The sequence below is a fragment of the Dipodomys spectabilis genome, unplaced genomic scaffold (assembly GCF_019054845.1).
Source record: "Dipodomys spectabilis isolate Male_0828 unplaced genomic scaffold, ASM1905484v1 ptg000342l, whole genome shotgun sequence".
Lineage (NCBI taxonomy): Eukaryota > Metazoa > Chordata > Mammalia > Rodentia > Heteromyidae > Dipodomys > Dipodomys spectabilis.
In genome coordinates this window covers 1963895-1986514 of record NW_024871019.1, presented here as the reverse complement: position 1 = coordinate 1986514, position 22620 = coordinate 1963895, and the positions used below count along the sequence as shown (strand labels likewise).

The window sequence follows — 22620 nt, the reverse complement described above, 5'->3', positions numbered from 1 at the left end:
CCTGGGCCCGCCCCTGGCAGGGGCGGAGACTTCGGGGTCCGCCCAGATCGGCCTAATTTCCCTGGGCCCGCCTCCAGCCCTGTGTCCACGCCTCTTTCCTCTGGTCCGCCCAGCTCCCCTGAACATCCAGCCACGCCCCTGTGCCTTGGCCACGCCCCAGGGGCGGAGACTGTTGGGCTGCTAGGGCCCCGCCCCCTCAAGCTCACCCCCCCCCACTGGGCTCTCCTTAACCATGGCCACGCCCCTTCCCCTGAGCCCCCGCCTTAGGAGTCGGGAACCTCTGGCTTCCTGGACCTTCCCCCTCACGGCCCCGCCCATCCCTCCCCTGAACCACGGCCAAGCCTCTATGTCCCTTGACTCCGCCCCAGAAAACAGGTCCCTCGTGCTTCCTGGGCCTCGCCCAGCAATTCCTTGCCCGGGCCCCGCCCCCGTCTCCTGGCTCCGCCCCTGGGGGGCGGAGACCTCGTGCACCCAGCTCTTCCTAACCCTGGCCCCGCCCTTGTCTCGTGGCCCCGCCCCAGGGGGCGGAGACCTCGTGCTTCCTGGGTCCCCGCGGCCCCGCCCACTCTCGCCTCACTCCCGGCACCGCGGCGCTGAGGAGAACGCGCCCCGACGTCGGGGAAGCCTGCGGGGAGGTTGTGAGATGCACGCGGAGGCCCCGGCCCCGGCCCCGGCCCCGGCCCCGTGCGCCCCCGGGCCCCCCGAGGCCCCGCGCCCCGAGCCGCGCCCGCCCGGCCGGCTGCTGCGGGCGCTGCGGGGCCCGGCGCGCCTGCTGCTGTGCGCGGCGCCGCTGTACCTGGCCGGGTACCTGCGGCTCGGCGTCACCTGGCTGGCGCTCGGCGCGCTGCTGTGGACCTGGTGGCGCCGGAACCGCCGCGCCAAGCGGGGCCGCCTGGAGGCCGCCTTCGCCCTGCTGGAGCGCGAGCGCCGGCTGCTCGGCGGCGGGGCGCGGGACGAGCTCCCGCCGGACGGGGTGAGCGGGGCGCGGGGCGCGGGGCCGGGATGAGCGGGGCGCGGGGCGCAGGGCCGGGGTGAGCGGGGCGCGGGGCGCGGGGCCGGGGTGAGCGGGGCGCGGGGCGCGGGGCCGGGGTGAGCGGGGCCGGGGTGCGGGACGCGGGGCCGGGGTGAGCGGGGCGCGGGGCCGGGGTGAGCGGGGCGCGGGGCGGCGGGGCCGGGATGCGGGGTGAGCTCCCGCCGGACGGGGTGAGCGGGGCGCGGGGCGGCGGGGCCGGGGTGAGCGGGGCGCGGGACGAGCTCCCGCCGGACGGGGTGAGCGGGGCGCGGGGCGGCGGGGCCGGGATGCGGGACGAGCTCCCGCCGGACGGGGTGAGCGGGGCGCGGGGCGGCGGGGCCGGGATGCGGGGTGAGCTCCCGCCGGCCGGGGTGAGCGGAGCGCGGGGCCGGGGTGAGCGGGGCCGGGGGCGGCGGGGCTGGGGCGCGGGACGAGGGGTGAGCGGGGCCGGGGCGCGGGACGAGGGGTGAGCGGGGCTGGGGGACGCGGGGCCGGGGCACGGGACGGGCTCCCGCCGGACGGGGTGAGCGGGACCGGGGTCCGGGGGCGGCGGAGCGCGGGGCCGGGGTGAGCGGGGCGCGGGGCCGGGGTGAGCGGGGCGCGGGGCCGGGGTGAGCGGAGCGCGGGGCCGGGGTGAGCGGAGCGCGGGGCCGGGGTGAGCGGAGCGCGGGGCCGGGGTGAGCGGGGCGCGGGGCCGGGGTGAGCGGAGCGCGGGGCCGGGGCGGCGGGGCGCGGGGCCGGGGTGAGCAGGGCCGGGGGCGGCGGGGCCGGGGCGCGGGACGAGGGGTGAGCGGGGCTGGGGGACGCGGGGCCGGGGCACGGGACGGGCTCCCGCGGGCCGGGGTGAGCAGGGCCGGGGGCGGCGGAGCCGGGGTGCGGGACGAGCTCCCGCCGGCTGGGGCGCGCGGGGCGCGGCGCCTCCGGTCCTAAGAACCGCCCCCCCAACTCCAGACGAGGTCTGGTCCCCGCCGCGGGGCCCAGGCGCAGGGTCCTCGGCTGCGGGTTGGGCCGGGGCGTGTTCTCAGCAGCGCAGGCCCCGGGGTCGGGGTGCAGAGGCCCCGGGGTCGGGTGCAGAGGCCCCGGGGGTCGCGGTGCAGAGGCCCCGGGGGTCGCGGTGCAGAGGCCCTGGGGTCGGGTGCAGAGGCCCCGGGGGTCTGGGTGCAGAGGCTCCGGGGTCGGGGTGCAGAGGCCCCGGGGGTCGGGGTGCAGGGGCCCCGGGGTCGGGGTGCAGAGGCCCCGGGGTCGCGGTGCAGAGGCCCCGGGGGTCGCGGTGCAGAGGCCCCGGGGTCGGGTGCAGAGGCCCCGGGGGTCGCGGTGCAGAGGCCCCGGGGGTCTGGGTGCAGAGGCTCCGGGGTCGGGGTGCAGAGGCCCCGGGGGTCGGGGTGCAGGGGCCCCGGGGTCGGGGTGCAGAGGCCCCGGGGTCGCGGTGCAGAGGCCCCGGGGGTCGGGGTGCAGAGGCTCCGGGGTCGGGGTGCAGAGGCCCCGGGGGTCGGGGTGCAGAGGCTCCGGGGTCGGGGTGCAGGGGCCCCGGGGTCGGGTGCAGGGGCCCCGGGCTGCTCCGGGCCGCCCCTCCCCTTCCCTCTGCCTCCGCAGCCCGGGCGCCCGGCCCGGCCGCACGTGTCGGCGATCGGAGCCTCTGAGTGGGTTTCAGCTGTTGTTGTTGTTGTCGGTTGTGGGGCTTGAACTCTGGGCCTGGGCGCCGTCCTCAGCTCTTCAGCTCAGGCGAGCGCTCTACCACTTGAGCCACAGCGCCACTTCCGGCTTTTTCTGTATATGTGGTACTGGGGAATTGAACCCAGGGCCTCGCGCCTGCGAGGTGAGCGCTCTACCCCGTAGCACCTTCCCAGCCCTGTGAGACTTTATCTCCAGTTAACCAGCAAAAAGCCGGACGTGGCGCCGTGGCCCAAGTGGTAGAGCGCTCGCCTTGAGCCGAAGAGCTCGGGAGCGTAGACTGCGGGAGTTCCCCGGTCTCGGCGCCTTCTTTCTGCGTTTCTGAGGCCCGAGCCCACGCGGAAAAGCCTGGCTCGCGGGGTCTGCGGACCTCAGAGCCTGGGTAAGCTTCGTCTGGGGGTGCGGGTGACCCCGCTGTAAGGCGCTGTGAGCCGGGCCGGGCGGCGTGTGCAGCAAGACCAGGTGGAGGCAGGGAGGCCGGAGCTGGCGTTTGATGGTGCAGGCCGCAGGAGGCCGTGGAAGGCTTTGCAGAGAGGACGTGGGGGGAGCAGCAGGGCAGGGGAGGCCAGCCCCACCTCTAGGCGGTCCTGACCTCCACAGGGGTGCTGGGAAGGTGTGGGGTCTCCCCGGCACCCGCTGCTGGGAACGGGGCTCCAGGATGCAGAGCAGGTGCGTCTGTGGAGACTGGGTATCCGTGGATTCCTGGGGAAAGTGTGCATGTAGACCTGCGTGTGTGTGTGTGTGTGCATGTGTGCACGCGCACCAGTGCCAGTACAGGGGCTTGAACTCTGTGCCACTTCTGGTTTTCTGGGGGTTCGTTGGAGAGAAGAGTCTCACGGAGTTTCCTGCCCAGGCTGGCTTTGAACCTCAATCCTTAGGTCTCAGCCTCCTGGGTAGCTGGGATTACAGGCGTGAGCTACGGACGCCCAGCTCCCTTTCTGCGGCGAGGCACCCAGACCCTGCCTTAGAGTTCACTCCGTGGTGCAGGAACTCCAGCCGGGCTGCTGCCCAGTGCACACTCACCGCTGGGCCTCTGGTCCTAGCAGAGGATTGGCGCCCGGTGATCCCCGTGATCCCTGTCTGTCTTCAGGATATTACAGAGCTAGCTGGGTGGCTGCTTTGTTGGGCCAGCTAGAAGCAGGTACGCAGTGAGTGCCTTGCTTGGCTAGTGGCTGTTTGGTAGGAGGTTGCCCTGGGCAGGTGAGAGCAGATGGGACGGAGAGCCTGAGCGTTGTGCGTGTGATTTGGACCAGCTGGTGGTGATCAGTTGGCAGCGCTGTGAGGCGATCACCATTGTGTGTCTGCTGGCTGGTGCGGGGCAGGGACTTGGCACCTGGTGTGTGTTGGGGGGGGGCTCCCAGGCCCCTTCTCTCCTCTGGGGGCCGTTATCCAGTCCCAAGTTGCCTTTTCTCTGGGCCTCACACCCCCCACGGGAGCTGTTTCCAGCCTTCCTTGTCCGTCCTCCCTCTAGCCAGATGTGCACCACATCTGGCTAGAACCACAGAAAGAGAATGTGTGCTTAGGGTTTTTGTTTTGGCGGCAGGGGTCTGTCCTTGGACTCTGGGCCTGGGCGCTGTCTCTGAGCTCTTTTGCTCTACGGCTTTGAGCCACAGCTCCACTTCTGGTTTTCTGGTGGTTTACTGGAGATAAGACTTATGTATCACAGTGACTTTTCAGCCTGGGCTGGCTTCGAACCGTGATCCTCAGATCTCAGCCTCTCGTGTAGCTAGATGACAGGTGTGAGCTACTTGCGCCCAGGTTGCTTAGCTTTTTCTTTTTCTTTTTTTTTAATTTTTCTTTTTGGGGGGTCCGGTCGTGGGGCCTGAACTCTGGGCCTGGGCGCTGTCCCTCAGCTCTTCAGCTCAAGGCTAGCACTCTACCACTTGAGCCACAGCGCCACTTCCGGCTTTTTCTTTTTGCTTATGTGGTGCTGAGGAATCAAACCCAGGGCCTCATGCATGCAAGGCAAGCGCTCTACCACTGAGCCACCTTCCCAGCCCTGCTTAGCTTTTTCAACTCAGGGCTCATGCTCTGCCACTTGAGCCACACCTCCACTCGCGGCCTTTTGCTGGTTAATTGGAGAAAAGAGTCCCTCAGTTTTGTCTGCCCAGGCTGGCTTTGAACTTTGATCTTCAGATCTCAGCCTTCTGAATAGTTAGGATTACAGGCCCGAGCCACTACGTTATTTTTTATTTTTATTTTTAGCCTGTCTTGGTGCTTGAAGTCAGGGCCTGGGCAATGTCCCCGAGCTGCTTTTGTTCAAGGCTAGTGCTCTACCACTTGAGCCACAGTGCTACTTCGGCTTTTTCTGTGTATGTGGTATAAAGGAATCGAATCCCGGGTTCTATGCGTGCACTCTGCCACTGAGCCACCTTCCCAGCCCTTTTTTTTTTTATATCTATATATAATTCTCATAATAATCTCAAGCTCTTGCTTGGCTTTTTTTTTTTTTTCTTGGCTCATAGCTGGCGCTCTACCACTTGAGCCACAGCGCCACTTCTGACTTTTTGGTGGTTAATTCGAGAGTCTTCTGGACTTTTCTGCCTAGGCTGGCTTGTTGGACTGTGATCCTCAGATCTCAGCCTCCTGAGCAGCTGGGATTACAGGTGTGAGCCAGTAGCTGGAACTGGCGCTTCTGTTAACGAGCGGGAGTAAAGGCAGCCGCTGCTCTGAGCAGGCCTGGGCGCTGTCTCATTTGACCCGAGCCTCAGAACTGAGGAGGGCTTGGAGTGGGGGGCTCGCTGCCCTGGGGGCCCCTTGGGTGGTGGCTCACGCTGGCCTGGCCCCACGCCGGTCCTTGGGGAGGAGAGATGGTTCATAGACTTGTCATGTCGCAAGAGGTGTGTGGGTCTCCCTCTGTCCCTGCCCGGCCCAGCCACGCCAGACACCTCCCTTCCCCCCTCTCCTCGGCCAGCACTCGTGGAGGGCGTGTAAGGTGTGAGGGCCACAGACACCAGCAGCGCGCGTCTGCCCGGCCCTCGGGAAACCCACGAGCAAAGCGGCGACTCTGCCACTAGAACAACGGCTCGAGTGGTCACCGGGCCAGAAGGGTGCGATGCCGGTAATCCCAGCTGCTCCCCAGGTAGCTGGGATTACAGGCGTGCGCCACTTCACTGGCTGAGCACGTAACAGATTCCTTTGGTATTTGCAAATGGTTGGTGGAGGTGTGTGGGGGAGGGGTGGTTCCTGCCTCCATCTGGAATGTTCCCTCTGATGTACCATCCTCTGCCATCCGGAGTCCCGTGAGTCACCCCGCAGGCCTGAGGCTTTGGGCTGGGCTGTAATCCCTCCCCTCTGCCCCTCTGGCCCTGGCCCTGCCAGTCTTCCCGGCTGTCTTGTCCTCTGGGCGGAATGTTCTTTTCGGGCAGGGCACGTGCTGCTTCTCTGACCTCTGCCCTCAGTGCCTAGCTCAGTGCCCAGCCCATGGTGAAGTCAACAGAACTCCGTGGCGTGGACACTGCAGCGAGTCCTGTGTAAATCTCACTCCGTGGCTCGCTCCCGTGGCTCATGGGCTTTCAGCGGTGGTGCTGGGTTTTGAACTCAGGCTCTCATGCTTGCTAGATAGGTGCTTTGATGCTGAGCTATGCCTCCACTCTGTTTTTTGCTGGTTAGTGTGTGTGTGTGAGTGTGTACATGCGTCCCAGTCCTGGGACTTGAACTCAGAGCCTGGGCGCTGCCCCTGAGCCTTTCTGCTGAAGGCGACCACTTGAACCGCAGCGCCACTTCCTACTTTTTTTGTGTGTGGTTCATGGGAGGATCAGTCTCATGGTCTTTCCTGCCTAGACTGGTTTTGAACCACAGTCCTCAGATCTCTGCCTCCTGAGTAGCTATGGTGTGAGCCACCAGGACCAGCTCAAAGCTCAGAAACATTTTGTTGTTGTTGTCAGTCGTGGGGCTTGAACTCTGGGCCTGGGCGCTGTCCCTCAGCTCTTCAGCTCAAGGCCAGCGCTCTACCACTTGAGCCACAGCTTCACTGTTGGTTTTCTGATGGTTCTTTGGAGATCAGAGTCTCATGGGCTGGCTTAGAACTGCGATCCTCAGCTCTCAGCCTCCTGAGTAGCTAGGATGACAGGCGGGAGCCACCAGTGCCTGCTCTCCCCATATGCCACGTCCTCATGTGTGCGCGGCCTAGTTGATTAATGGTAATGGGAGGGGTGCAGGGATTCCCAGGCCAGTCCGCTTCCTCATGTCATGCGGCTTAGAGTTCGGGTGTGCCTTGTGCAGTGCACGCACATCCGCGATGCTGTCCTTGGCTCAGGAACATACACGCCCTGCAGAGGAGCTACTGCGTGTAATACCAGCTTCCCCTCCCATTTCCCTTGACCGTGAGTGCCGCCCTGTCCACTGCAGCCCGCAGTCTGCCCCAGCGGAGTCGGCCCCTGGTAGACGCTTCCGATTCTCATAGACATCAGGCTGTTCTCTTAGTTTTTTAACGGTGTTTGTGCTGGTGCTAGGGCTTGAACTCAGGGCCTGGGCGCTGTCCCTGAGCTGCTTTTTGCTCAAGGTAAGCGCTCTACCACTTGAGCCACAGTGTCACTTTCTGCTTTTTGATAGTTCATTGGAGATAAGAGTTTCACGGACTTTCCTGCCCGGGCTGGCTTTGAACCACGATCCTCAGATCTCAGCCTCCTGAGTAGCTAGGATTACAGGCGTGAGCCACCGGTGCCCAACCACATTGCAAGTTTTAGGAGGGACCTCAGGCGGGAGAGGTGGCTCAGTGGTAGAGTGCTCGCCTCGCATGCATGGAGCCCTGGGTTCGATTCCTCAGCACCCCATGAACTGCAAAAGCCAGAAGTGGCGCTGTGGCTCAAGTGGTAGAGCGCTCGCCTTGAGCTGAAGAGCTGAGGGACAGCGCCCAGGCCCAGAGTTCAACCCTAGGACTGGCCAAAAAATAAAGGGGGGTGTGGAGGGGAGCCTCAGGGAGAATGGCCATCTTGCCAGCGTTGTCCGCTCAGGCGAGGTGCGGTGCTGGCTGCAGGTTACGTCTCTTCTTGCTTGGCACAACATAAAAACATCCGTGCTGGCGCGGCCCCCTCGCCCCCCCCCCCCCCCCCCCCGCTGCCCGGAGCCCCGCCATGCCCGGAGCACGCCAACATCCACGAGGCGCACCCTGGCCTCTCACCGAGGCAGTGGGCGGCGGCTCAGGAATCTCTCGTCTGGCCGGCTCCCCGGGATGAGCTGAGACGGCCGGGGGGACCGGCCAGGCGGGAACCCCGCCCAGGCCCGCACCGGCCAGGCCCCGTGGCACGCGTGGGGGGGGGGTGGGGCAGCCGGCTCTGCAGGGCCGTCCTCGCCCCCCTCTGTCTGTCCCTGTGCCCGGGGAGCCAGAGCCTCTTGGCGCGTCCGTGTGTTTACTTGTGCACTCATCCGTCCATGCGTCCGTTCACATCCCTGTGCATAGCCTTCCCTTCTTGCATCCCATGCATGTGCATGTACGCGTGCAGTCGTCTGTCCATTTGTGCATCGTTTTTTTGGGGGGAGTAGGGGGTCCGGTCGTGGGGCCTGAACTCCGGGCCTGGGCGCTGTCCCTCAGCTCAAGGCTAGCGCTCTACCACTTGAGCCACAGCGCCACTTCCGGCTTTTTTCTTTTTGCTTAAGTGGTGCTGAGGAATCGAACCCAGGGCCTCAGGCATGCAAGGCAAGCACTCTACCACTGAGCCACCTTCCCAGCTCCGCCTCGTACATCCTTCTGTGCATTCATTCCCACACCCGTGCACGCAGCACATGGCGTCACGGAGCTGTTCCTTGGCGGGCGCGGGCACGGGCACGGGCACCTCTCCAGACCCCGTCTAGCGGGAACAGCAGGAGGCTGGCACGAGGGAGACCATCTACATCCGGGAAGAAGGGAAGCATGAGGGGGCTCGTGTGCGGGCTGGGGAGCCAGGGGACCGGACTGGGTGGGGCTCGGGGGGGAGGGGGCCTCAGGACCCCCCACCTGCCCCAGCTTGTTACTACATCGTGATGGAAATGGGTTTCTTAGCTAGGTTTGCACTCACTTCTTCCTCCTTCCTCTTTGTCTCTCTTCTCTTGGCACCCCTGGGTTTGAACTCGGGGCCTTACACCTGCGACGCAGGTACTGTGCTGCCGAGCCCGGTCGTCAGTCCTTTTGCACCGGGTTTGAGACCCGGTGTCCCTTGCTGCCTCGTCGTGTGTCACGGCCGCCATCCTCCCGGTTTCGCTTTCTGTTGGTATGGACCCGGCTTTTTCGGGGAGATGGTGGAGTCGCGGGGACTGTTGTGCCCCGGAACGGCGACCCTCTTGATCCCAGCCCTGCAGCTAGGATGGCGGCCTGAGCCGCTGCGTCCAGCTTGCCTTTGCAGACACCCAACGCCTGTGTCCACCCAGGAGGAACGGGGGCTGGGTGTGTGAGGCGTGAGCTGGGGGGGAAGCCTGGGGCCCCCTTGCTCATTTGCATATGCGAAGTAGCACTCCCCAAGCCGCCCCCTCCCCTCCCTCCTCTCCCCTTCCTTTCCCCACAGCTGGGCAGGTGGCAGAGGAGAGGGGAGAGCAGCAGGGGTGCGGCGTCCCCTGATAGCCATAGGGGACGGGTAGGGAGGGGGCCAGAGCGCAGACCCCCGAGAACCCGCCCAGGGCAAGGCCGGACGGCCAGGCCCAAGGCCCCATGCCCCAGCCTGCACTTCCGCTCTGAAGCTGGCTCCTGCTTCCTTTCTAGATCCGCTTCCCAGACGTGGAGCCAGTCGAGTGGGCCAACAAGGTGAGGTTGGGGGTCGGGGGGACGGGGGGGGGGGGGGAGTCCCTGGGCTGCACCTAACACGGGGTGAAGACCCCCCCCCCCCCCCACACACACACCAGGACGGCTTGTTTTTGGTCAGTCGTGGGGCTTGAACTCTGGGCCTGGGCCCTGTCCCTGAGCCATCGTGCTCAAGGCTAGCTCTACCACTTGAGCCACAGTGCCACTTCCAGTTTTCAAGTGATGGGAGATAACAGGCTCATGGACTTTCCTGCCCGAGCTGGCTTTGAACCGCAATCCTCCCATCTCAGCCTCCGGGGTAGCTGGGATGACAGGCGGGAGCCGCCGGCGCTCGGCCTTCTTTATTTTTTTTGACTGTTTTAAGAGTGTTCAGTAGGGATTGGCGCATGCATAGTCACGGCAGAAAGGTGGGGAAAACCAGAGCCCTCCCCACCTGGAACCTTCTGTGCTTCCCGCTGTTCTGGCAGGAGGCTTGGCCCAACAGCAGGAATGACTCGGCTAGACCGCAGGAAGCACTGTCTTGGCGGTTGTTGGGCTGAGCTGGCGTTCTCCCATTTCCAGACTTGTCATTGCCATGGGCATCCGAAACGCCTCCGAGCGCCTGGCCATTTCATAGTGCCCGTGTGAGCACACACAAGTTACAAGGTTGAGCCAGGCACTAGTGGCGCACACCTGTCATCCCAGCTACTCAGGGGGCTGAGATCTGAGGATTTCGGTTCAAAGCCAGCCCGGGCAGGAAAGTCCATGAGACTCTGATCTCCAGTGAATCACCTGAAAACTGGAAGTGGTGCTGTGGCTCAGAGTGGTAGTGCTCACCTTGATCATGATAGCTCAGGACACACGTGTGCGTGTACACACACATACACACACACACGCGCGCTGCTGTAGGAGGGAGGGAGGGCGGGGTCCCCATTGCCAGCACAGACAAGGCCTTGGCCCCGCAGATCATCGTGCAGATCTGGCCCTACCTGAGCATGATCATGGAGAGCAAGATCCGGGAGAAACTTGAACCCAAGATCCGGGGCAAGAGCGCTCACCTGCGGACCTTCACCTTCACCAAGCTCTACTTCGGACAGAAGGTGGGTGCCTCCTCCCTCCCCCCAAGGCCTCTGCGTCCTCAGCACACGGCCTCCCTGCAGCCTGAGTGGGGTCGGGAGTCTTGTCCTCCCTCGCTCAGACCCCGCACGGGTGCTTTGGCAGTGTCTCAGGTGCTACACGCCCTGCCGTGGTGGATATATTTTTTTGGTGCCAGTCCTGGGGCTTGAACTCAGGGCCTGGGGCGCTGTGCCTGAGCTTTTGTGTTCAAGGCTGGTGTTTTACCACTTGAGCCACAGCGCAGCTCCCAGCTTTTTGCTGGTTCAGTGGTGATGAGTCTCCTGGACTTACTTCTCTGGGCTGGCTTTGAACCACGGTCCCCAGATCTGAGGATGATGGGCATGACCATCGCCCAGGTCCCTCCAGGGGGTTTGGGCCACGCCTCAGCCTTGGGAATCCGGTCTGCACCCCAGTGCCTAGCCTGGCCCGGCCCCTGGCCTTTCGTGACTTCTGTCCTTGGTCTGCTGGCGGCAGGGCTGTGGAGTGGCGGCGGGGTGGGCTGGTGGGCTTCCTGGAAGAAGCCTGCCCCACTTTCCTCCCACCTCCTGTCCTCCCCACTGTGGGGGCCCCCACGAACCCCAGAGCAGCCCCAGACCCCAGTGCTCTGGCCACCCCCAGTTCCTCCTCACTGCCAGCGGTCCAGCTCTGCTCCCGTCTGTGCCTGCGACCCCACCTTCTCTGAGCTCCTGGTTCACATCTACTTCGGGCCGTCCCTGGGTTTGAACCAGGTGCTCTACCTCTGGGTCATGCCCCCAGCCCCTTTGCAAGCTGGCTAATTTTTTTTGGTCGGTCATGGGGCTTGAACTCTGGACCTGGGCGCTGTTCCTCAGCTCTTCAGCACAAGGTGAGCGCTCTACCACTTGAGCCACAGCGCCACTTCCGGTTTTCTGGTGGTTCATTGGAGATTGAAGTCTCAGAGACTTTCCTGCCCGGGCTGGCTTTGAACCGTGATACTCAGAGCTCAGCCTCCAGGGTGGCAAAGGTGACAGGCCTGAGCCATTGGCGCCTGGCCAAGCTGGCTCTTTTGAGATGGGGTGTCTCTTTGGACCCCGGCACACACCTGGACTGCAGTCCTAGTTTACGTTTCCTGCGGTAGCAAAGCGTTGATTGGCAAGGAGCCTTGTGAAGTTCTTACCCTGGCTGGCCACAGACCACAGTCTTCCCGATGTGGGGGCTTCCTGGGTGGCGGGGATTACATGTGTGAGCCACCACACCAGGCTGCAGGGAGCGGCGGGTGGGTGCTGGCGAGGCGGCCTGCGTGAGCTGCAGGATGGCACAGCAGAGCTGCGTGGCGGTGCCCGACGAGCCCGCCTCCAGGCCCAGGCCTCCCTGGACCCGGCCTGGGCTAGGGCTTGGGGCTGGCCACGGGCTGCGGAGGTCCTGCCGCTGACCGCCCTGCCCCCGCCTCCCCCCAGTGCCCGCGTGTGAACGGCGTGCAGGTCCACACGGACATGTGCGAGCGCAGGCGGGTGACGCTGGACCTGAAGATCAGGTGAGCCCCGGGCCCGGGAGCAGGGAGCATGGCCCGGAGGGCTTCCTGGAGGCGGCCAGGTGGTGGGGGGACACGGCGGACACAGGCCAGGACGGAGCCCCCCTCCCGCGCCGGGCCCCCTGTGCCACCCCGGGGAGCTTGGGGCATCTCTGAGCAGAGCTCTTCTCCCCCCCCCCCCAGCTACATTGGGGACTGCGAGATAAGCGCTGAGCTGCAGAAGCTGCGGGCCGGTGTGAACGGGATCCAGGTGCGTGGGCCAGTGGGGCGCCTGCGGGAAGCCAGTGCCAGGGCTGGGCAGAGCTCCAGCTGTGAGCAATCAGCCCAAGTTCAAACCCAGGCCCCGCGCGTGGGTGCACAGACCCAGGGCCCAGGTCCAGGTGCACACAGCACATACAGGTGCACACAGCACATGCATGTGAACACACACATGCACACACAGGCACAGGGCTCAGACACACGTGCACACAGTGCATGCATGCAAACAGGCACAGGTGCACACAGCGCGTGCATGCGAACATGCACATGCACACAGGCACAGGGCCCAGGCACATGTGCACATAGTGCGTGCATGCGAACACGCACATGCACACACAGGACCAAGGCCCAGGTGCACACAGCGCATGCATGCGAACACGCACATGCACACGCAGGCCCAGGTGCACACAGCGCGTGCATGCAAGCACGCACATGCACACGCAGGCCCAGGTGCACACAGCGCGTGCATGCGAGCACGCACATGCACACGCAGGCCCAGGTGCACACAGCGCGTGCATGCGAGCACGCACATGCACACGCAGGCCCAGGTGCACACAGCGCGTGCATGCGAGCGCGCACATGCACACGCAGGCCCAGGTGCACACAGCGCGTGCATGCGAGCGCGCACATGCACACGCAGGCCCAGGTGCACACAGCGCGTGCATGCGAGCGCGCACATGCACACGCAGGCCCAGGTGCACACAGCGCGTGCATGCGAGCGCGCACATGCACACGCAGGCCCAGGTGCACACAGCGCGTGCATGCGAGCGCGCACATGCACACGCAGGCCCAGGTGCACACAGCGCGTGCATGCGAGCGCGCACATGCACACGCAGGCCCAGGTGCACACAGCGCGTGCATGCGAGCGCGCACATGCACACGCAGGCCCAGGTGCACACAGCGCGTGCATGCGAGCGCGCACATGCACACGCAGGCCCAGGTGCACACAGCGCGTGCATGCGAGCATGCACATGCACACGCAGGCCCAGGTGCACACAGCGCGTTCATGCGAGCACGCACATGCACACACAGGCCCAGGCCCAGGTGCACACAGCACGCACATGCACACAAGCACAAAGGCGGGGAGGGAGGGCTGCGTGCAGGCCCCCGCCGACTGCGCCTGCGCACTCCAGCTGCAGGGCACGCTGCGGGTCATCCTGGAGCCGCTGCTGGTGGACAAGCCCTTCGTGGGCGCCGTGACCGTGTGCTTCCTGCAGAAGCCGGTGAGCCCCGGGTCCCGCGTGGGAGGCCCTGTGGGACCCCGCGCGCCCTCCTCGGCCTCACTGCCGCCCCCTGCTCCGCAGCACCTGCAGATCAACTGGACGGGGCTGACCAACCTGCTGGACGCGCCCGGGATCGAGTGAGCACCGGGGAGGCGTCCGGCTGGGTGTGTGTGTGTGTGTGTGTGTGTGCGCATGCGCAGGTGTGTGCCTGCGTATATGTAGGCATGTGTGCGCATGTGCGCGTGTATGCATACGTGTATCTGTGCGCATGCGCGTGCTGCAGGCACAGCCGGGCCGGGTGGAAGCGGGGAGCGGGGCCCCCGGGGCCTGTGCACCGACCCCGCGTCCCCGCCCGCAGCGCGCTGACGGACGGGCTGCTGGAGGAGCTGCTGGCCGCGCACCTGGTGCTGCCCAACCGCGTGACGGTGCCCGTGAAGCGCGGGCTGGACGTGAGCGGCCTCCGCTTCCCGCTGCCCCGCGTGAGTCCCCACCGCGGGCCGGGCTCGAACGGGGCCTCGACATGGGGGGGGGGCTGGGACTCGTGGGGCGGGTGACGGGCCCGGGCGTGACAGTGCACGCGCACGCATGGCGCACGGGGAGGGTGACGGGCGTGACAGTGCACGCGCACGCATGGCGCACGGGGAGGGTGACGGGCGTGACAGTGCACGCACGCGGGCGCACGGGGACGGTGATAGGGCCCCGTGACAGTGCACGCATGTACGCATGCACGCACGCGGGGCGGTGACGGCCGGCCGTGCACAGGGCGTCCTCCGGGTGCACCTGCTGGAGGCGGCGGGGCTGGCGCAGAAGGACAACTTCCTGGGGCTGGGCGGCAAGTCCGACCCCTACGCCAGGGTCAGCGTGGGCCTGCAGCACTTCCGGAGCAGGACGGTCTACCGGAACCTGAGCCCCGTCTGGAACGAGGTGTTCGAGGTGAGCTCACCGCGCCACTTCCGGTTTGGGGTGGTCCCACCGGGCTGGCCTTGGACCGCGGTCCTCGCGGACCTCGGCCTCCTGAGCAGCTGGGATCCCGGCGCCGGGGTCGTGCCCCGGCGCCGCAGGCCCACGCGCCCCTGTGCCCTGCCAGTTCCTGGTGTACGAAGTGCCCGGGCAGGACCTGGAGGTGGACCTGTACGACGAGGACACGGACGCGGACGACTTCCTGGGCAGGTGAGGGGCGCCGGCCGGGGACGCGAGAGGCGCCCGTGACCACCTGCAAAAACCAGGGCTGGAGGCACGACTCGGGGTAGAGCGCCAGCCCCTGGCTGTGTCGGGCTCGGCGTGGCCGTCTGTCTGTGTGGTCTGTCCGGGCTGGCCTGCTGCGTGGCCTGGGCGGGGTGTGTGCATGGTGCGCGGTGCGGGGTCGTGCCCCTCCCCCGCGCGGCGCTGAGCCCCTCCTCCTGTGTTGCAGCCTGCAGATCTGCGTGGGGCGCGTGCGCAGCAGCCGCGTGGTGGACGAGGTAGAGGCGGCGGGCGGGCGGGCGGGGGTCACAGCCTCAGCCCTCCCCCGAGGGCGGGGACCCCGGCGTGGGGGGGAGGCCCTGACCCCCCCCCCCGCCCCGCACACAGTGGTTCCCCCTGGACGACGTCCCCTGCGGGCGGCTGCACCTGCGGCTGGAGTGGCTGGCGCTGCTGGCGGAGCCGGGCGCGGCGGGGGTGAGTGCGGGGCGCGCGGGGGGGGGGGGGGAGGGCTCCCCTTGGCCCGCACCCCTGACCGCCGCGTGTGCTGTGCGTCTGCAGGACGGCGACGGCGACACCGCCGTGCTCCTGGTGTTCCTCGAGGGCGCCTGCCACCTGCCGGTGAGCCCCGCGCCGCGCACGCCCCGCACACTCGGGCCCGCGCGCACCCCCTGACCCCCCCCCATCCCCCTGTGCCGCAGGCGAGCCCCTTCGACTTCCTCGACGCCGAGTACCGCGCCAAGAAGCTGTCCCGGTTTGCCAAGGTACGAGCGGCCCGGGAGGCCGAGGTCACCGCACCCGCACCCGCACCCGCACCCGCACCCGCACCCGCGCCCGCACCCGCCATCCTGTGCCCCGCCCGGGGCGCTCGGAGGGAGGGAGGGGCGGGCCCATGACGGGAGGGCGTGGCCGAGCGAGGGCGTGGCTGAGCGGGTGGGCGGGGCTGAGCGGGTGGGCGGGGCTGAGCCTGCTGTTCCCTCGCAGAACAGAGCGAGCGCCGCCCCCTCCTCCTACGTCACGCTGTCCGTGGGCACGACGACCTGCACGAGCAAGGTGAGCCCCCCCCCCCCCGGGGCCGTGGGCCCCCCCCCCCCGGGGCCGGGCGCTCTTTGACCCCGCCCCCCTCCCCCGCAGACGTGCCCGCACAGCAGGGACCCCGTGTGGAGCCAGGCTTTCTCCTTCCTCGTGCGCCGGGCGTCCGCTCAGTGCCTCCGTCTCCAGGTTGGCCGGGGCCGGGGCGGGCGGGGCGGGGGTGTGGGCTGTGCGGTGTGACCCCGCTGACCCCTCCCCCCCAGGTGTTGGACGCCGCGCGGGACGCCGCGCTGCTGGGCGCGCTGGAGCTGCCCCTGCGCCGCGTCCTGGCCTGCGCCGACCTCGCGCTGCAGCGCCGCTTCCCGCTCGAGCGCTCGGGCCTGCGCAGCCTCGTCAGCATGCGGCTGGTGCTGCGGGTGCGCCCCGCCTCCCCCCCCGTCCCCCCCCCCCCCCGCTGCCGCGAGTGCCCGGCGCTAACTCCGCCCTCCCCGCTGCAGTTCCTGCGCCCCGAGCCCCGGGAGCCGTGGAGCCCGCGCGAGGGGCCCGACGCCCCGGAGGAGGCGGCCGCCGCCCCGCGCCCCGCAGCAGAGCACGCGGATGCGCTGTGCCCCCCGCGCCCCGCCGCCGGGACCCCCCCGCACCCCGGCCCCGCCGCCGATGGGACGTCCCCTCGGTCCAGTCCTGTCGCCAAGGGGAGCCCCCCGCACCCCGGCCCCGCCGCCAAGGGGAGCCCCCCGCACCCCGGCCCCGCCTGCGCGCCCGCGGGGAGGAAGGGCGCGGGCCTCGTCCTCCTGGCCGTGCCCGGCCCGCACTCCCCGGGGCCCATCAAGTCCCCCAGGCCCGAGGCCCGCGCCCCGCCCTGGCCGGGCCCCCTCGCGTCCTCGCTCGGCTCCTCGCTCGGCTCCCTCGCCTCCTCCCTGGCCTCGTCCCGCTTCGACCTGCCCGACGGCCGCCCGCAGGCTGAGTACGCCGCGCCCGGGCGCCGCGCCCGCCTCCCGCCCCCCAAGTTTTCTTTTACTGGGAGGGGGGCGGGGGGGGTCGCCCGGTGCCGCGGTCCCGGGGCAGCGGGCGAGGGACGGCGCGGGCCGTGCTGGAACCAACCCCCGCTCCACGGCGGCCGGGGGTGTGCCGGGCTGTGGGCGGAGCTGGGGTGTGTGTCTCTGACCGGGGGGCGGGTCCGGGGGTGGGGCGGGGCTGGGGCCGGGGGGGGGGGGGGGGGCGGGCGGGGTGTGTCTGGCGGGGCGGGGCTGGGGCCGGGGGGTGTGTCTCTGGCCGGGGGGCGGGTCCGGGGGTGTGGCCGGGCAGTGGGCGGAGCCGGGGTGTGTCTCTGGCGGGGGGGAGGGGGGGCGAGTCCGGGGGTGTGGCTGGGCGGGGCTGGGTCTCTGACCGGGGGGTGGGGCTCGGGCTGTGGGCGGAGCCGGGGTGTGTGTCTCTGGCGTGGGGGGGGGGGCTGGGTCCGGGGGGTGTGGCTGGGGCAGACCCCAGGGTCTGACGCGCGCTCTCCGCAGCGCCGGGGGCCGGCGGCGGCTCGGCGAGGTGCAACTGACCGTGCGCTACGTGTGTCTGCGGCGCTGCCTCCGCGTGCTCGTGGGCCGCTGCAGGTGAGGCGGCCGGGGGCCCCGCCGAGGGTGATGTGGGGCGCTGCCTCGCGTGCGTGCTCGGGGCGCTGCGGGTGAGGCGGGCAGGAGAGCCGGCCCCGCAGCGCCACAGCCCGCCGTCCCGCAGGGACCTGACGCCGAGCCGCAGCGGCGGCCTCGCCGACCCCTACGTCCGCGTCTACCTGCTGCCCGACACCGGCTGGGCCGGCCGTCGGTGCACGGCCGTGAGGCCCCGCACGCTCGAGCCCGTGTTCGACCAGACGTAAGCGGCCGCCAGCCGGGGCCGGTCCTCCCCCTCCCCGTGCCTCCCCCGTCCCCCCCTCCCCCGTTTTCTCCCCCCTCCCCGTGCTCCCCCCGTCCCCTCCCCGTGCTTCCCCCGTCTTCTCCCCCTCCCCCGTCTTCTCCCCCTCCCCTCCCCCGTCCTGTCCTCCCCCCCCCCAGCCGCGTCCTCTCCTGTCCTCCCCCCCCCCCCAGCCGCGTCCTCTCCGGGCCGGAGGTCCCGGGTCCCGGCGTCCGGTTTGAGGCTCGGGCCCGCGGGTCACCGCCGCAAGCCTGGCACGGCGCCGCGGCCGGCCGGCGGGGTCGGGAGGGAGGACGGGTGGTGGGGAGGGGGGGGGAAGAGGACGGGCGGGAACCGGCGCCGCCTCTCGCAGGTTCGAGTTTCCTCTGCCCCTGGAGGAGGCGCAGCTGCGGTCGCTGGACGTGGCGGTGAAGAGCCGCCGGCCGCCGGGCTCGCGCCGCCGGAAGGAGCTGGGGAAGGTGGGCGGGGCGAGTGTGGAGGGGCGGGGCCGGGCGGGGCCAGGCGGGTGTGGAGGGCGGGGCCAGGCGGGGCCGTGTGTGGCCAGGCGGGTGTGGAGGGGCGGGGCCAGGCGGGTGGGCGGGGCCGGGTGTGGAGGGGCGGGTGTGGGGCCGGGTGGGCCGACGCGCCCCCCAGAGGCTCAGGCTTGGCTGGCGCAGGTGCTGGTGGAGCTGCAGGAGGAAGACCTCATCAGGGGCTTCTCCCGGTGGTGAGTGCGCCCGGCCCCAAGCCCAGCACACCCCAACATATACCACACACCACACCAGAACACACCCCAAAACCACCTCACACCCCAACACACACCCAGCCCACCACACGCAAACACTCAACCACATTACATATCCAACACACCACACACACCACCCAATCCGCCATTGACCCCCACACAACACACCACTTACAATACACCACACTCTGTATTCCACACCCCAACACACCATACACCCCAACAACACACCCCATCCACCACACACCCCACACACCCAAACATACTCCACACCCCACACACCACCCCAACATACCATACACCCACCACCCCCAACACAACACACCCACACTCCACACCCCCAGTCCAACCCACACACCCCCACAGCACACACCCACCACCCAATGTATGTACACACCCCTCCTCATATCCCATCCCCGACACACCCCCAATCGACCCCACACGCCAACATACCACACACCACCACACATCTCCAACACACCCATACACCCCCACAGCACATACCCTACACAGCACACACACCCCCCACATCCCCAATCCAGCCCACACCCCAACACACACATCCACCCACCACACCCAACACCACCCACAACACATATCCCATACCATACATACCTCCAACATCCCACACCCCCCAACACTATACCCCAACAGACCACACATCCCACCACACACATAACACACCATATACCCAACACCCCCCCCAGTCCAACTCACACACCTCCCACCTCATCACACACACCACACCCCCCCCACAGCACATACACCCAATTCATAATACACCACACACCACACCCACACTCCTCCTACACCAGACCCCAACACACCCCAACACATATCCCATCCCCACACAACACACACCCAGTCCACCCCACACCCCAAACCACACATCTAGCACACAATACACCCCACATTCACCAACACACCACACACAGTACACACCACCCCCGACACATACCCCACACCGTACACCCCAACACAACACACCCCCAATCTACCAGACACCAACAGGCCACACACACCACACATCTCCAACACACCCATACACCCCCACACTACATACCCCACACCACATACCCTACACAGCACACACATACCCCCACCTCCCCAATTCAGCCCACACCCTAACACCACATACACCCACCACATCCAACACGTCACACCCAACACCACCCACAACATATACCCCACACCACACACACCTCCAACATCCCACACCCCCCGACACTACACACCCCAACAGACCACACATCCCACCTCATCACACACACACCCACAGCACATACAACCAACTCAATACTACACACCCCACAACACACCCACACCCCTTCTACGCCAAACCCCAAGATACCACACCCACCACACCACACTACATACCCCACGCCCCAAACCACACATCTAGCACACAATACACCCCACATTCGCCAACACACCACACACCCCCAATCCACCCCACACATCCAACACATCACACACAGTACATACCCCTCCTACACACCACACCTAACACCCCCAACATACAATACACCGCCCCCAACACATACCACACACACCTCCAACAGATCCCATACACCCCCACACTACACACCCCAACAGACCACACATCCCTCAACACAGCACACCACACCCCCAGTCCAACCCACACCCCCCAACACAACCCAATCCACCAGATACCCCACACATGCCCCAAACCACACATTAGCATACAATACACCCCACATTTGCCAACACACCACACACCCCCAATCCACCCCACACATCCCACAGTACACACCAACCCCAATACATACCCCTACACTTACACCCCACCCACCCCACATCCCAACACCCCACATACCATACCAGACACCCCAACAGACCACACTGAACATACCCCCCACGGCCTACCTCAGTACACCCCACACCATACACCACATACCTGCACAGCACACACACCACACATCCTCAATCCACCACACACCCCAACATACCACATCCACCCACCACACATATCCAACACACAGTACATACCCCTCCTACACACCACCCACAATATCTACCCCACACCACACACACCTCCAACATATCCCACCCCCCAACACTACACACCCCAACAGACCACACATCCCTCCTCAACACACACCACACCCCCAATCCACCACACACACAACACACCATATCCCCAACACACCACTTATACCCAACAGCCCACATACCATACCATATCCCCAATCCACCAGACACCCCACACCTTAACACACCACCCCCAACGTATACCCCATACCACAGACCCCCAATCTACCCCCCCACAGTTCACACACGCAGTACACACCACCCCAACACACCCCCACCCACCTCCATACATACCACATATACCTAACAGCCCACACCCCCCCAATCCACCCCACACCTCAACATACCACATAGCCACCACACTACACATCCACCACCCCACACCCTACCCATACTCCTTGCCCCAAACCACCACACATCTAGCACACCATACACCCCACATTCCCCAACACACCATATACCCAATCCACCCCACACCCTAACATACCACCCCCAACATATACCCCACACCACGTCCCAACACACACCCCCAAAACACCACACCCCAACCTACCATGTACCCCACACACCACATCCACCCACATCACTACACACCCCCAATCCAGCACACAGCACACACCCCACAGTCCACCCCACACACCCCCAATCCACAACCCAGCACACAGCACACACCCCACAGTCCACAACCCAGCACACAGACATACCCCACAGTCCACCCCACACACCCCCAATCCACCACACAGCACACAGTCCACCCCACACACCCCCAATCCACCACACAGCACACAGCACATACCCCACAGTCCACCCCACACACTCACATCACTACACACCCCAACAGACCACACACCCCCAATCCACACACCCACATCACTACACACCCCAACAGACCACACCCCACACACCCCCAATCCACCACACAGCACACACCCCACAGTCCACCCCACACACCCACATCACTACACACCCCAACATCTCACACACACCACCCACCCCACATAGCACATACCCCACAGTATACCCAACACACATCCAACACCCCACAACCCAACACCACTCTACACACACCCAACATACCCCACATACCAACACCCCCACCCAATACAACCCACACAGTCCATATACATCTCACCCCCAAATACACCCTACTCCTACAACCACAAACACCCCAAACCCAACACACCACACACCCCATACACTCCATACACCCCGCACCCAACACATTCCACGTAATACCTCACATCCAACACCACTCCCAACACCCAACCTACACACACTCCACACCCCACTCCCAACACCTCCCCACAACCCCCCAATGCACCCAACACAACCCACACCCACTCATGGCTTCCAGGTACGAGCTGACGCCGGACGGACGCCCCGGGGGCTGATGCCAACACCGCTTCTCCCCGCCATCTCCACGTCCTGCAGCTGTGGTGAGGGCGCGGCGTCTGAGCAGCCATGGTCCCCCTGGAGCACAGGGCCTCCTAGAGAAGTGGGCAGGCTCTGGAGGCTCCACGCGATGCTGCTGCGTGGTAACTCATGTCTGTGCCCCCGGCCTCCGCACCCGAGGACCACCAGCCTCCATCCAATGTCCCTCGCACGGTGGCCCTAATCACGCAGGGTCTCCTGCCATTTCCTGAGTGCAGTCACCTCTTCCACTAAGCTGGTCTGGCCTCAGTTTCTACGGCGGACCGTGGCTGCGCAGCCGTCTCTTCTGTTATACCCGTGCAGCCATAGGGTGGGGGACACCAGCTGCACGCTCCCACCCACACGTGTGCCCTGTGCAAGGACGCTGCGGGACAGAGGTCGCGGCTCTACCACCTCCTCCCGCCACACAAGGCCTCGAGAAGAATGTAACAGGGCCAGTGAAATCACAGGCCTGGTTGTGGCGATGGTGTGGCCAGCCTGTGGGAAGCCGAGCGCTCCTGCCCAGCGGCTGCGGGGCCTTGCCCACACCTGCACACTTGGACCCTAAGGGCTGCCACCACAAGCAGGCACTCAGCACCCACGCCGAGGTCTAGTGCTACAAACAGCCACACGACCAATTCCAGCAAGGAGGGAAAGGCGGGTGCCACGCGTGGGCAGCATGTGGCCCGGGAGCCAGGGCATGAACCCCCGGCCGACGACAGCATTTTCACTGCAGAAAAGAGCAAACGAGCACCTCAACACACGCCGCACTTTGACTTGGGGTTTTGGCCCCGATGGCCTGGCTGGCCGGACGCGCACTCACTTGATGGCCAGGACAAGGGCTCGGCGCGCACACTGCCCGTG

The 22620-nt window shown here is 66.3% G+C and overlaps 1 protein-coding gene across 1 annotated transcript; it reads left to right on the top strand.

Moving 5' to 3' along the window:
* Positions 1 to 232: 232 nt before the first annotated feature.
* Positions 233 to 21737, top strand: Esyt3 (extended synaptotagmin 3). Its single transcript, XM_042665753.1, has 23 exons — positions 233 to 973; positions 9357 to 9398; positions 10340 to 10474; positions 11906 to 11982; positions 12163 to 12229; positions 13371 to 13460; positions 13542 to 13597; positions 13819 to 13939; positions 14223 to 14393; positions 14548 to 14630; positions 14872 to 14920; positions 15030 to 15116; positions 15201 to 15260; positions 15341 to 15403; positions 15624 to 15692; positions 15774 to 15860; positions 15935 to 16087; positions 16169 to 16635; positions 17180 to 17272; positions 17397 to 17531; positions 17923 to 18028; positions 18227 to 18276; positions 21701 to 21737. The coding sequence occupies exons 1-23, from the start codon at positions 233 to 235 to the stop codon at positions 21735 to 21737; spliced, it is 3039 nt and encodes a 1012-aa protein (XP_042521687.1).
* The last annotated feature ends 883 nt before the right edge of the window (positions 21738 to 22620 follow it).